Source organism: Cricetulus griseus, chromosome 4, assembly GCF_003668045.3.
Source record: "Cricetulus griseus strain 17A/GY chromosome 4, alternate assembly CriGri-PICRH-1.0, whole genome shotgun sequence".
Taxonomy (NCBI): Eukaryota; Metazoa; Chordata; class Mammalia; order Rodentia; family Cricetidae; genus Cricetulus; species Cricetulus griseus.
The window spans coordinates 72,531,058-72,545,007 of NC_048597.1; the positions used below are offsets into that span (position 1 = coordinate 72,531,058).

General features: G+C 39.9%; 1 protein-coding gene across 1 annotated transcript in view; it reads left to right on the forward strand.

The window, feature by feature from the left end:
* Positions 1-13,950, forward strand: part of LOC100758363 (sperm-associated antigen 6) — a 73,603-nt gene that overhangs the window by 20,199 nt on the left and 39,454 nt on the right. Inside the window, exons 3-4 of the mRNA XM_027413228.2 lie at positions 2,346-2,512; positions 10,210-10,393. Coding sequence (XP_027269029.1) covers positions 2,346-2,512; positions 10,210-10,393 — 351 coding nt within the window. The remainder of the gene's footprint in view (positions 1-2,345; positions 2,513-10,209; positions 10,394-13,950) is intronic.

A 13,950-nucleotide genomic window follows, 5' to 3' on the forward strand; every position in this document is an offset into this window, starting at 1 on the left:
ATAGGTAGACCAATGGAATAGAGTTGAAAACCCTGATATTAACCCACACACCTACAGACACCTGATTTTTGACAAAGGAGCTAAAGTTATACAATGAAAAAAAGAAAGCATCTTCAACAAATGGTGTTGGCATAACTAGATTCAGACATGTAGAAGACTGCAGTTAGATCCATATCTATCGCCATGCACAAAACTTAAGTCCAAATGGATCAAAGACCTCAACATAAATTCAGCCACACTGAACCTCCTAGAAGAGAAGGTAGGTGGTACCCTTGAACAAACTGGTACAGGAGACCACTTTCTGAACATAACACCAGTAGCACAAACATTGAGATTGACAATTAATAAATGGGACCTCCTAAAACTGAGAAGCTTCTGTAAGGCAAAGGACACAGTCAGCAAGACAAAACAACAGCCCACAGAATGGGAAAAGATATTCACCAACCCCACATCTGACAAAGGGATGATCACCAAAATATACAATGAACTCAAGAAGCTAGCCACCAAAATACCAAACAATGCCATTAAAAAGTGGAGTGCAGAACTAAATAGAGAATTCTCAACAAAGAAATCTAAAATGGGTGAAAGATACTTGAGAAAGTGCTCAATATCCTTAGCCCATCAGGGAAATGCAACTCAAAACCATTCTGAGATACCATCTTACTCTTATCAGAATGGCTAAAATCAATAACACCAATGACAGTCTATGCTGGAGAGGATTGGAGAAAGAGGAACACTCCTCCATTGCTGGTGGGAGTGCAAACTTGTAAGACCACTTAGGAGATCAGTATGGTGGTTTCTCAGGAAAATGGTAATCAGTCTACCTCAAGATCCAGCAGTTCCTCTCTTGGGCATATACCCAAAGAATGCACATTCATACAGTAAGGACATATGTTCAACTATGTTCATAGCAGCATTATTGTAATAGCCAGAACCTGGAAGCAACTTAGATGCCTCTCAACTGAAGAATGGATAGAGAACATGTACATTTACACAATGGAGTACTACACAGCAGAAACAAACAATGGAATCTTGAAATTTGCAGGCAAATGGATGGAACTAGAAGAAACCATTCTGCGTGAGGTAACCCAGTCACAAAAAGACAAACATGGTATGTACTCACTTATATATGATTTTTAGAGATAGAGAAAAGGATTAACAGTCTACAATCCACACTGCCAGAGGAGCTAAGAAACAAGGAGGACCCCAAGAGAAGATTGCATAGTCCCCCGAAGAAGGGGAGGGGGACAAGAACCCCTGAGCAAAGTGGGAGCCACGGGGAAGGAGGGAGGTGGGGGAGGGGAGAGGAGAACAAGAGGACTGAGACAGGATAGGACTAGAGAAGGGCAAGAAAGGAGATGCCTTGATAGTGTGAGACAGTACAGGTTTGGAGAGAGGTCTGGCACAGGGAAAATGTAGGGAATCCACAGGGATGACCACAACTAACAATCTAGGCAGTGGTGGAGAAAATGCCATTGATGCCCTTCCCCTATAATGAGACTGATGTCTACCTTGGTTACCATTCCTAGAGCCTTCATCCAGTAGCTGTTCCAAGCAGAGACAGACACCCACATCTAAGCACTGAACCATATTCCTGGAATCCAGTTGTGGAGAGGGAGGTGGGATGAACAAAGGAGCCAAGAAGGTGCTAGAGAAACCTGCAGAAACAGTTGACCTGACCGACTGAGAGCATGGAGACCCTACTCATAAAGCTGGGGAAACAGCATTGGACTGAACCAGGCCCTCTGAATTTGGGTGCCAGCTAGGAGACCAAAGCAGATTATGGGACCTCTAACAGTGGAGCCAGTGTTTATCTGTAGAGCACAAATGGACTTTGGGAGCGCATTCCCTATGGAGGGATACTATTGCAGCCCAGATACAGCAAGGAGGGCCTAGGCCCTCCCCCAAACGTTATGACAGACTTTGAAGGTCTCTGGTGGAGGGCCTCACTATCCCTGGGGAGGAGTTGGGGGATGGGTTTGGGGGGGTTGGTGGGGAACATGGGATGATGTTAGGGCAAGGAAATGGGGGGTGGATATGTAAATATGAGTAGTAATTAAAGAATTTAAATAAAAAACTCAAAAAATACAAAAAATAAAAAATGTTTTATTTTATGTGTATATGTGTTTTGCCTGTATGTATGTATATCATATGAATGCCTAGTTTCTGAGGAGGCCAGAAAAGGTGGTCAGATACCTGGGAACTGAAGTTACGGACAGTTGTAAGCTGCCATGGGGTTACTTGGAAGTGAATGCAGGTCCCCTGCAAGACCAGCAAGAGCTCTTAAGCACTGAGCTCCCATGTTTTGTTTTCTAATAACAATTTTGCTGACTTATATTTTTCAGGTGTAATGTCCTTGCTGAGGCCTCTTCTTCTGGATGTGGTCCCAACGATTCAGCAGACTGCTGCTTTGGCTCTGGGCAGACTGGCCAATTACAATGACGACTTAGCAGAAGCGGTTGTGAAGGGCGACATTCTTCCCCAGCTTGTTTATTCACTGGCAGAACAAAATGTAAGGTTTTTTCAAAAATAATTTATGTATTTTTGGTTTTAGTAAAAAATGACAGTTTGGGCACAATTGTGGGTTGAAGGCATTGGGATGTTTAGATTATTTTGAGTTGGGTGTGGCAGGCAGCTTCTCTCCATCATTGTTAATTTATGGGGACTATGTAAAAGAAACTTTTCGAGGCATGCATAAAGTAGTGTGTGTGTACATGGGAGCTTTGGACAGCGCTATAGGCTCTGTCTGAGGGAAGAAGGTAAAGACCTTAGACAAATAAACACTTTCTTTCTGCCACTCTTATATGAAGGTGATTAGTGGGAAGAGTAAGTCCTGAAGGGAGAGAGAACACCTTTAATGAAATGTTTGATAAGCATTTGTTTTTTTTTTTTTTTTTTTTTTTTTTTTTTTACTAAGTAGACAAGCATTTCAAGTCATTACATGTGCCTTCTGAATGTGTCCCCCCCTCCCCATATGATATAGTATTTTTTATCTACAGTGTCACCAATTAATTAGTTTATGTAATAGTTTAGAATTTAAGCTTTTTAAGCTATCCATTACACTCTATAAGTTTATCGTAACATAAGTATGACATCAATTTTTCCTGAGATCTTTAAGTCTAAATTTCTATTTGCATATGAAGCATAGCTGAACTGAAAAGTGGGCAAAGGACTTGAATATTTTCCCAAGGAAAACCTAGAAATAGTCAACAGCATGTGAAAAGGAGCTCAATGGCATTAGCAATTAAAACATCCCATATCTACTAGCATGACCATAATGAAAAATAATTAAAAAAGGAAAACCAGTGTCAGTGATGATGAGAAAAATTGAAACCCTCATGTGCTGTTGATAGGCACAGAAAATGGTACAATTTCCATGACAAGCCATTTGGTAACATAAAATAAGATCAATGCCCCAGTAAGATTTATCAGTGAAGCACTGATAAATGTAGTTTTTGTGATTATCAAAACCATTTTTATCAGGGACTGCAGAGATGGCTCAGTGCTTAAGACTATATTCCCCTCTTACAAAGGACCTAAGTTTGGCACCTAGCACCCATGTCATGTGGCTCACAGCCATCTGTAGTACCAGCTCCAGGTAATCTGATAAGTGTCTTCCACAGGTACCTACATGTACACACAAACATGTACATATACACACACAAAACCCCTCTAAAAACTCCCAAGACTTTAAAAATGAGAAAGTATAAATAAAATAAAAAGCCCATGCTAAGTGAAAGATGCCAGACAGAAAAAGCTATATATTATATAATCCCATTCATACAAGATGCCCAAAACATGCAAATTCATGGAAAGAGAAGCAGATCAGTGGCTTCCAGGGGCCAGGAGAAGAGGGGGAATAGGAAAGGACTGCCTGAGTCTCTGGTTGAGAATATAGGTGATGGAAGTGATGTGATTATGAGCACTTTAACTTGAAAAAAGAAATTTTTATGATGTATTTTCTGAGAGAAAAACATCATAATTGTGCAAAAAACTGATTTAGTGTATAGGGTTGAATATCATTTACTAATATCTCTGCACAGAACCACAAGCTTTCACTTTCCTATGCATGCCCCTCAGCAGCTCCTTGTAGGCTTTGCTCCTCTAGGATTCTTGCTCTTCACTTGGACAGCAGGCTCAGTGGTTTTAAGTCCCACTTAGAAGGTTTCAGAAATTTTCTGAGTATGAGTTAATGTCTGCCAGATAAAAATAGATAGTTGTTGGCAGAAAAGTGAGGGGTAGCCAGAGTGCACAGCATGTCTCCTTCATCTACCAGCCTAGAGTCACTTCTCTCGAGATTTCAACTTTTTTTTTTTTAGTAGCTTCAAATCTTGTGGTTTTGCTTCACTTAAAAAATAAGAGAATCTGCTTACTTTTTCTTTTTTTCATTTAAATGTTTTACTTTCATACACAGTATTGGCTTTCACCGTAATATTTTCAGCTTTATTGATTCTTGTCTTCTCTCCCACCTTGTCCTTTCCTCAGATTCCACCACCTGACCTACGTTATGTTACTTGTGCCTGATAGACCTCACTGTTTCCTTTTTCCATATCCTGTAACCAGTTTCTTCCATGTACACATCATATAAACATTGTAAGCCAGGATCTGCATGTGAGACAGAATGTGTGGTTTTTGTCTGAATCTTTAAAAGATTCTTCTTAATTCTCTGAGAGTATCATACAGTGTATTTTGATCATATTCACTCCTCTCCCCAATTTCTCCTGTACCCAACCTCTCCACCTCACCTTCCTAACTCAAACTGAGTTTTCTTCATTTTATGCTCCATCAAGTCCAGTTTGTGTTATCCAACTGCCCTTGGGAGTGAGGCCTGCTCTGGTACTTGGTTAGCCATCCAGGGATCACATCACTAAAGGAAAGTGATTCCTTTTCTCCCAACAGCTGTCAAATGCCAATAGCTCCTCAACTAGCTTTCACCGGGATTTTGTGCTCATCTCCTTGTACACTGGAATTATTGTCCAGCTTGAGTTTGCATAGGGTATTGTACATGATTTCACAATCCCTGTGAGTTCAAAAGTGCAACTGCCTGCTTGTGTCTGGAAAAACAGTTTCCTTGATGTTATCTACAAGCTCTGGCTCTTGCACCCTTTTGTAACGATAAATCTTTCCACCAGCCGCCTGAGTTCCTTCCACCAAGCTAGGGCCCCAAGTAACACACAGAGTCTTATATTAGTTACAATGCTTCTGGCCAATGACTAGGATTTCTTACTTGCTATCTCATTCTTAATTATCAACCATAACTACGAATCTATATATTTTATAAGAACTTGTCTTATCAGACGCCAGTGGCAGGCACCTTTTTCCTGGGATCACATGGCGGGTCCATAGAGAAGAGAGGAAGAGGAAGAGGGCGATTTTCTGCTAGTCCTTGCTTATATTCTGAGTCTTCCTGCTATGTCACTTCCTGCCTGGATCACAAGACTTCTCTTTACTACATTCCCCAGAATCCTCCTCGACTCCTAGTCTTGCCTAAATTGCTTCCCTACTGGCCAACAGTACTTTATTTATCAACCAATATGACAAACATATACACAGAAGGACCTCCCCATCACCCTTTCTTTCTTGAAAAGCCCCCACTCTTGGGGGTGGGATATAATATGTGCATCACATTTAGTGTTGAACACTCTATTGTCTCCTATTCTCTGCATTGATCAGCTGAGGGGCTCTATGTTAATTGTTTACTGTGGGAGGAAGTTTCTCTGATGAGAGTTAAGAGTTGCACTTATCTATGTGTATAGCAATAACAAGCCCTGGTTTTGAACATTGTTAGCAAAGACATAACTGGTTAGACATACAACTCTAAGTCAGTTTTTATTATCTTGAGTTTTGTTTTGATGTATTTTTACAACCTTGGGAATTTATTATCATATAAAAATTATTTCAATTCAAAATATACTAGAGACCTGCTGTTATCTTCTTAGACTAAAAGGAAGATATGCCAATAAGTAGGGGACTAAGTAAGACTAAGAATGTTCATAGGCATTGCCTTTTACCAATAACAGCCACCTCTTAGGCAGGTTTTTTTCTGCTACTGTTTTCTACAGATGGAGGTGCCAGCAGGACAGTATTACTGTCAACTTTTAATAAGGTTGGATTAATTTACCCTTTTTCTTTTTAAAGCAAATAAACTTAGTTGAAGGTTCACACTGTACCTTCCTCCCATTTTCATCTCTGTCTTCTACTTCTATCACCAAACTACTTGTGTCCCATCTATACCAGCTTTCTGTTAACTAAACTCCACCCTCAAGGACCTCGATCCAAATGTTTCTTCCACTACATACTTTCTACATTCATGATCTTTCTGCAGCATTCCTTTTCTCTCTCAGTCTAGATTAGTTTCCATCCAATGGGCATCTCTATCCTTCATGTGCTAATTTATATGTGAGGTCAGTTAATGTTGAGCCTCGACCTTCCTTCAGAATAACCATTCTGAGTGAGGATATTCAAATTGGGTTTCCAAAGCTTCCATCATGACTGGATGACTGATTCTTTCCTAGTTGGCTCAATAAGCTGTCATCTAAATGTAAACAAACAGCAGAGTCAGTTAAAATATTCAAAGGCTGAGAAATACCTAATAAAACTGATTATGATGAGTTTAGATGGTTGAGGTGTACACTTAGGGATGGTTACAACCTTTTTTGTTGAGGATGTGGAATTTTTATATAAATAAGCTCCTTATCCTTTTGACAAGCCATTTATAAAAGCATTAAAAGTAATTGCCACAATATTTTTAGATGTAATTTTCGTCAGTAAACATGAGGTATCTTCAATAGATCCAAAGTAATATGCTAATGCAACATGCTGAATATTATTAATGTGGAACAAATAGTCAACTGTAAATGTAGGCAGAACTTTTTTTTTTTATCTTAATCACCTGGTCCAGAATAAACACCCAAAAGCTTTTATTAATTAAGAATTCTTGGCCTAATCAGGGAAATGCCAATCAAAACAACTCTGAGATACCATCTTACACCCATTAAAATGGCTAAAATAAAAAACACCAACGACAGTTTATCCTGGAGAGGATGTGGAGAAAGGGGAACACTTCTTCATTGCTGGTAGGAGTGAAAAATTGTACAGCCACTTTGGAGTATGGCAGTTTCTCCAGAAAATGGGAACCCCTTCTACCTCAAGATCCAGTAATTCCACTCTTAGGCATACACCCAAAGGATGCACATTCATACAATAAGGACATCTGTTCAACTATGTTCATAGCAGCATTATTTGTAATAACCAGAACCTGGAAGCAACCTAGATGCCTCTCAACTGAAGAATGGATAAAGAAAATGTGGTACATTTTACACAAATTACACAATGGAGTACTACTCAGTGGAAAAAAAAAACCAATGGAATATTGAAATTTGCAGGCAAATGGATGGAACTAGAAGAAATCATCTTAAGTGGGGTAACGCAGTCACAGAAAGACAAACATAGTATGTACTCACTCATATATGGATATTAGACAAAGAGCAAAGGATTACCAGCCTACAATCCACACCTCAAGAGAAGCAAGGAAACAAGGAGGACCATAAGAGAGACAGACATGGTCCCTCAGTGAAGCGGAAAAGACAAGAGACCCTGAACAAATTGGGAGCATGGGGTGAGATAGATGGGTGATAATAGAGAGAGAGGGGAGAAGAGGAGGCAGGAGGAGAACATTAGGGATCAAGAAGGTTGAGTGGGGGAGAGGAATAGAGGAGAACAAGAAAAGAGACACATCAATAGAGGGATCCACTATAGGCTTAAAGAGAAACCTGGCACTAGGGAATTGTACAGAGATCCACCCAACTAGTACCCTAAGTAATAGTGGAGAGGCTACCTTAAATGCCCTTCCCCTATAATAAGAATAATGACTACCTTAAATGCCATCCTAGAGCCTTCATTCAGTAGCTGATGGAAGCAGAAGCAGAGATCCACAGCTAAACACTGAACCCAACTCCAGGAATCCAGTTTCAGTGAGGGAGGAGTGACCAACAAAGTGATCAAGACCACGATGGGAAAACCTACAGAAACAGCTGACCTGAGAAGTGGGAACTCATGGATCCCAGGCTGGCAGTTGGGGAACCAACATAGGACCAAACCAGGCCCTCTGAACAGCCTTCATCCAGGAGCTGATGGAAACAGAAACAGGCACCCACAGCTAAGCACTGAGCTGCACTCCTGGAATCCGGATGTAGAGAGGGAGGAGGGATGAGCAAAGCAGTCAAGACTGCTGGAGAAACCTACAGAACCAGTTGACCTGTCTTAGTGAGAGCACATGGACCCCAGTCTTAAAGCACTGGACTGAACCAAATCCTCTGAATGTGGGTGCCAGTTAGGAGGCCATGGCAGGCTATGGGACCTCTAACAGTGGAGCCAGTGTTATCCCTAGTACACAAATGGACTTTGGAAGCCTGTTCCCTATGGAGGGATACTATTTCAGCTCAGATAAACGGAGGAGGGCCTGGGCTTTCCCGTCAAATGATGACAGATTTTGATGATCCCCCATGGAAGGCCTCCTTGGGGAGGTGGGGGTTGGATTGGGGGGATTGGTAGGGGGTGTGGGGGGATGGGAGGAAGAGGGAACAGGTATTTTGATATGTAAAATGATTGTTTCTAAAAAAAAAAGAGAAAGAGAGAAAAAGTATGCTTGATCTATAGCTCAGGCTTATAGCTAACTAGCTCTTACAGCTTGGCTTTACCTGTCCTCTAGAATCTTGCTTCCCTGGTGGCTGCTTGTGTCTCCCTCTTGCTATAGGCCAAATCATCTTTATTATCAACCAATGAGATTAATACATATTCACAGTGTACAGAAGGCTTATCCCACAGCAACTGACTGAATTTTATTTACTGACACAATGATTTCTATAGGCTCCTTACCAGTAAGCTGTTAAGTTGTGTCCTTCCCATCACTAAGTCTAAAAATTGAAAGGAAAAGTATCAGTTCAGGATCCCCAAGGCCAAGTTCACAACACAAAGGTGGTTTATTTGCCCCAGAAGGGCAGGGGTCAGGGAATAAGACACTAAGATAGGAGATAGAGAATGAGGGAAAAGGGGAAGGGAACAAAGAAAATCAGGCAGGGGTATTTGTTCAGGGGGACAAAGGACTTCCCCTGGATAGAGAGGAGGCAGACACGGCAGATAGGAAAATGGTAGTTTATAAAAGTACAAGGGGAAATAACCCCCGGGTTAGGATGAGGTGTTAAATTTTAATCTCATATGTTAATCAGGTGAGCCAAAGGGGGTTTTTGATTCCTGGACTTCAATAATTTGGTAGCTAGTCCTTGGTATTCTGTCTCAGGAGGAGAAGTGACCAAATAAGAGAACAGACCTTGTTGGCTGGCTTCAGGAATGTAATCTAATGGTTTTTAGCAAGGCAGAGGGAATAGGAGAGAAGGGCAAGGTCTGCCAGAGTCACATGCTCAAGTGCGGTAGTGTCCCTTCATAAGTTTTTCTAAATAAGATCATGTGGAGAATCATGACACGCATAAATTTCTATAATTGATAAGGAAGGCATTAATTCTATGAGTTACAGCTTTAGTAGTAGCTTTATTTAATGAGCTAATAATCCGTTCTGTTTCAGAATTTACATATCTTACAGAATTTAACCAAGAGTCCCCAGAAAGCAACTTGAAGAGCAGAGCCAAATTTCTAAAAGGGTCAAAAACTTATATTCTATGGTTTAGCTCATTTCCTTACCAGGAGAAAATTAAAATACATGATTATTTTTCCTTTATGTTTATGTGGTTACTGCTATGAACATCTTGAAATATGATTGTTATTTCAGGATAACTTGGGATACCAGAAAAATTAATTGAGGTCACAAAAGTCTTGCCATGCTTAGAGACTGAAGTCAAGTAAAGGAAATGAATTAGTTGACAGAGTACAGCGGCATTTGAACAATCTCAGTGCTCCCATGAGTTAAATAATACCTGCAGTATCCTGGAATATTATTCTTTGTGAAATTACAGAAAGCATTTTGTTTATATTTGACTTTCACTATTTCCAAATGCATACTTAAGTGTAAGACACTTGAAAATGTAATTTTAAACATACCTTAATTCAGTTTAATAAAGAGGAACAATGGGAGAATTTCAAAGAATCAAAGTGATTTTTCAGTTTTAATTTTCTCTTTTGTATTCCACATCAGGTGAGCATTCCTTAATGTAATTTTAATCTGTTTTTGATCTTTTCTTTTTTTTTCCCTGATAGCGTTTCTACAAGAAAGCAGCTGCCTTTGTCCTGAGAGCAGTTGGTAAACATTCCCCTCAGCTGGCCCAGGCCATAGTTGACTGTGGAGCTCTGGACACACTGGTGATATGCTTGGAGGATTTTGACCCTGGAGTCAAGGAGGCTGCAGCCTGGGCACTGGGATATATTGCAAGACATAATACAGGTAATGGAGCATACTTGAAAATAGGGTAATTTCATATTTATTATATAACCCAATTTCAATAAATAGTAGGTTGAGTTTTAGGGTGATAGTGTACATGATGAGAAATCAGGTTTTGAACGACAGTCCAGCTATTTGGATCACATTCTCACAGCATACTTATATATATTGGTCTTACAAGAAGAAACATTTGAAGGAAATGAATGGTGTGGAGGAATGTCATTGGTCTTCAAAGGCTTTGCTAGATAGTCATAACTTGCATGCTTGTAATATCAGCATTAAGGAAGCTGAGGCCGAAAGATGACAAGTTCAGGGCCAACCTGAACCACTCAGCAAGGTCTTGTCTTAAAACCAAAATAAACAAAGCAAACCAAAATAAATATCCCAAGTCAACTAATCAAATAAAATATCCTTGAGTTTGTTAATGAATATATCTTGGTTTGTCACCCCCTCAGAATTCACTGGGTCTTTGTTACAAATAATAATAAGTTATAAGTGTTTAAAGTGATAGTTACATAATGCTGGATACAAATATTAATAATATGTGTACATTTTCATACAGATATAAATTATAGTTACATGTTTGCATTAGTAGAATTAGCATGCATTTTCAAAACTTACAGATTTTTTTCATTGTGTTTATATATAAAATAGCAGCTACTGTGCACTGAATAGTGTTGTGGGCCTGACTCTGTGCCTTGAATTTCATATACCATTTGCAGATGTCTCATTTAGGTTCTTGTCTCCCTACTAAGCAGCGTACTTAGAGAGGATGCCTGAAGTTATATGGATGGTAGTACTAGAATTTGGGTTTAATTCTGACCGCCAAGTCCATGTTATTATCTACTTCCCGAGAACAATGATGACAACCCATAATATTAGAAACATCAGTAGAGACAGAAAATAGAACATAAGAAAATTAGTTGAGAAAGAATATTATTGTCATGCTTAGAAGGATTCAAAATCAATATATTAAAATTCATTGCATAATATGTAGATTAGATCAGTGGTTCTTCACCCTTCCTTCCTTCCTTCCTTCCTTCCTTCCTTCCTTCCTTCCTTCCTTCCTTCCTTCTTCTCTCTCTTTCTTTTTTTGAGTTTTGAGATAGGGTTTCTCTATGTAGTCCTGGATGTTCTGGAACTTGCTCTGTACACCAGACTGGCCGTGAACTCACAGAGATCTGTCTGCCTCTGCCTCCCTAGTGCTGGGATTAAAGGTGTGTGACACCGCTGCCCGGCTTAGAGTGGTGGTTCTTAACTTGTGGGTCACAACCTGTTTGGGGGTTAAACTACCCTTTCACAGGGGTCACCTATCAGATATCCTGGATATCAGACATTTACATTATGGTTCATAACAGTAGCAAAATAACAGTTATGAAGTAGCAATGATAATAATTTTATGTTTGGGGTCACCACAACATGAGGAACTGTATTAAAGGGTTCCAGAGTTAGGAAGGTTCAGAACCACTGCTCTAGAGTTTGGTTTACTAAAAAGGTTTACTTAAGTCTCTTACTTAGTTACTAATTGGGTAAATAAGCAGTACTTTTTTTTTTAAGCTAGCATATGCTAAGGATATGTAACAATAGGTTTCATTATAACATTTTCTTATACACACTCTGTATTTTCAGCTTACTCACCCTGCTCCCAGCCCCAGTCCCTATTATTCTCTCTCTGTTCTGCCTCCCACTAATTCTTTTCCTTTTCCCATCTAGTCCTCTGTCTTTGTTAGGATTTCTATTTCTATGATGAAACACGATGACCTAAGCAACTTGGGGAGGAAAGTGTATATTCAGTTTATGCTTCTACATCACAGTTCATCATCAGAGGAAGACAGGGCAGGAACTCAAGCAGGACTGGAAACTGGAGGCAGGAGCTGACCCAGAGGTGAAAGAGGAATGCTGCTTACTGGCTTGTTTCCCGTGACTTGCTCAGTCTGCTTTCTCATAGAATCCAGGACCACCTACCCAGGGATGGTACCACCCACAATGGACTGGGCCCTTCCCCATCAATCACTAATTAGGAAAATGCCCTACAGGCTTGCCTACATCCTGATTTTATGCAGGCATCTTATTTTAGATTTCTTCCTCTCTGATGACTTTAACTTGTGTCAAGTTGACATAAAACTATCTAGCAATCCTCCTCCTTCTTTTTGTCTTTTTTATTTTACTTTTTTTGTTTACCTAGTGAGTCTTATTGGGGTTGAGAATATGATACGTGACTACCCAGTATTTCATCATTTCTATCCTTCCCTCTCCCTTCTCCACGTCCTCTTGTGTTCCCACTCTCATCTCCTCTCAAATCCATGGTCTCACTGAGTCTAATCAGTATTGCCTGCATGAACATTTATTTAGGGCTGACTACTTAGGATTGGAAGCTTGTCCTTCAAGACAACTGGTTCTCCTTCCTTCACACCCATTAATAGCCTGAAAAATTTCATCTGGGGTGGGCCTTGTGAAACTTTCCTCATCCCTGTTGGTATGATAACTGGTGTGGCCTTTGCAGGTCTTGTTGAGAGTTCATGGGCACAGCATCCCTGTCCTTTCCAGAAGACACTGTCTTGTAGCAGTCATTTGCTCCTCAGGTACTTAAAATCTGTTTCCCTGCTCATCTGCCATGTTCCCCAAACCTTAGGTGTAAGAGTTGTGACTCATATGGGGCTGGCTATTCCATGGTCACTTACCCTCTGCATTTTGACCAGTCATGGATCTTTCTGAAAGTATCCTCATCCTTAAGAAGAAGCCTCTTTGATGACTGGTGAGAGCTGCATTGATCTATGGCTATAAAGACAAGCTTTTAGAAGGCAGGTGGACACTATATTAATTTAGGGAAATGGTGGTAGTAGCTTCTATCTTTATCCTTGTGTTCTTGGCAAGGTTTGCAGCACCAGCCATGTGCTTTTTTCCCTCCCTCCAACCCCACCTTGGTCTCTTTCAAATTCATGGCCTCTTTTTTCATTAATTATTGTTATATAAATACATGTATAACTATATATACTCCTAAAAATATAAGTATTCCCTGTTCAATCTGTATGATGTTATTTGTATGTACACTTTCAGACCTTACCATTTCATGTTGGGTAACTAGTTGGACCTGGGTTTGCTTCATTCAGTCTGTTGGTGAGGCTTTCCTCTGAGCTTTTTGTTTGACTTCCTGAGTTTTTATTTTTGAGTTTTATCTCAGTATGGCTTAACGTTGGTGATTCTATTTCATTGTTAAATTCTACTTTTGTATTTTGAATTATTTTTATTATTTAATTAAAATGTTTGTGTTTTTATAGTCTTCATTGAAGCATTTTTTCATATCTTCTTTAGAGTCCTTGAACATATTCACGATTGCTATTTTGAAGTCTTTGTCTTGTGCTTCAGCTAATGTGCTTTTCTCAAGGAATATTTCAGTAGGGATCCTGGTTTCTGGAGACTGCATATTGTCTTGGTTGTTGTGTTTTTGAGATACAGATCCTCAGAGTGACAATGTTTGTAGTGGTTCTTCGTGTGAATTGCTGGTCTTGCCATTGTCGTGTGTGTTTAGTTCTTTGGTTGCTGTTACCACAGTCTTGTCA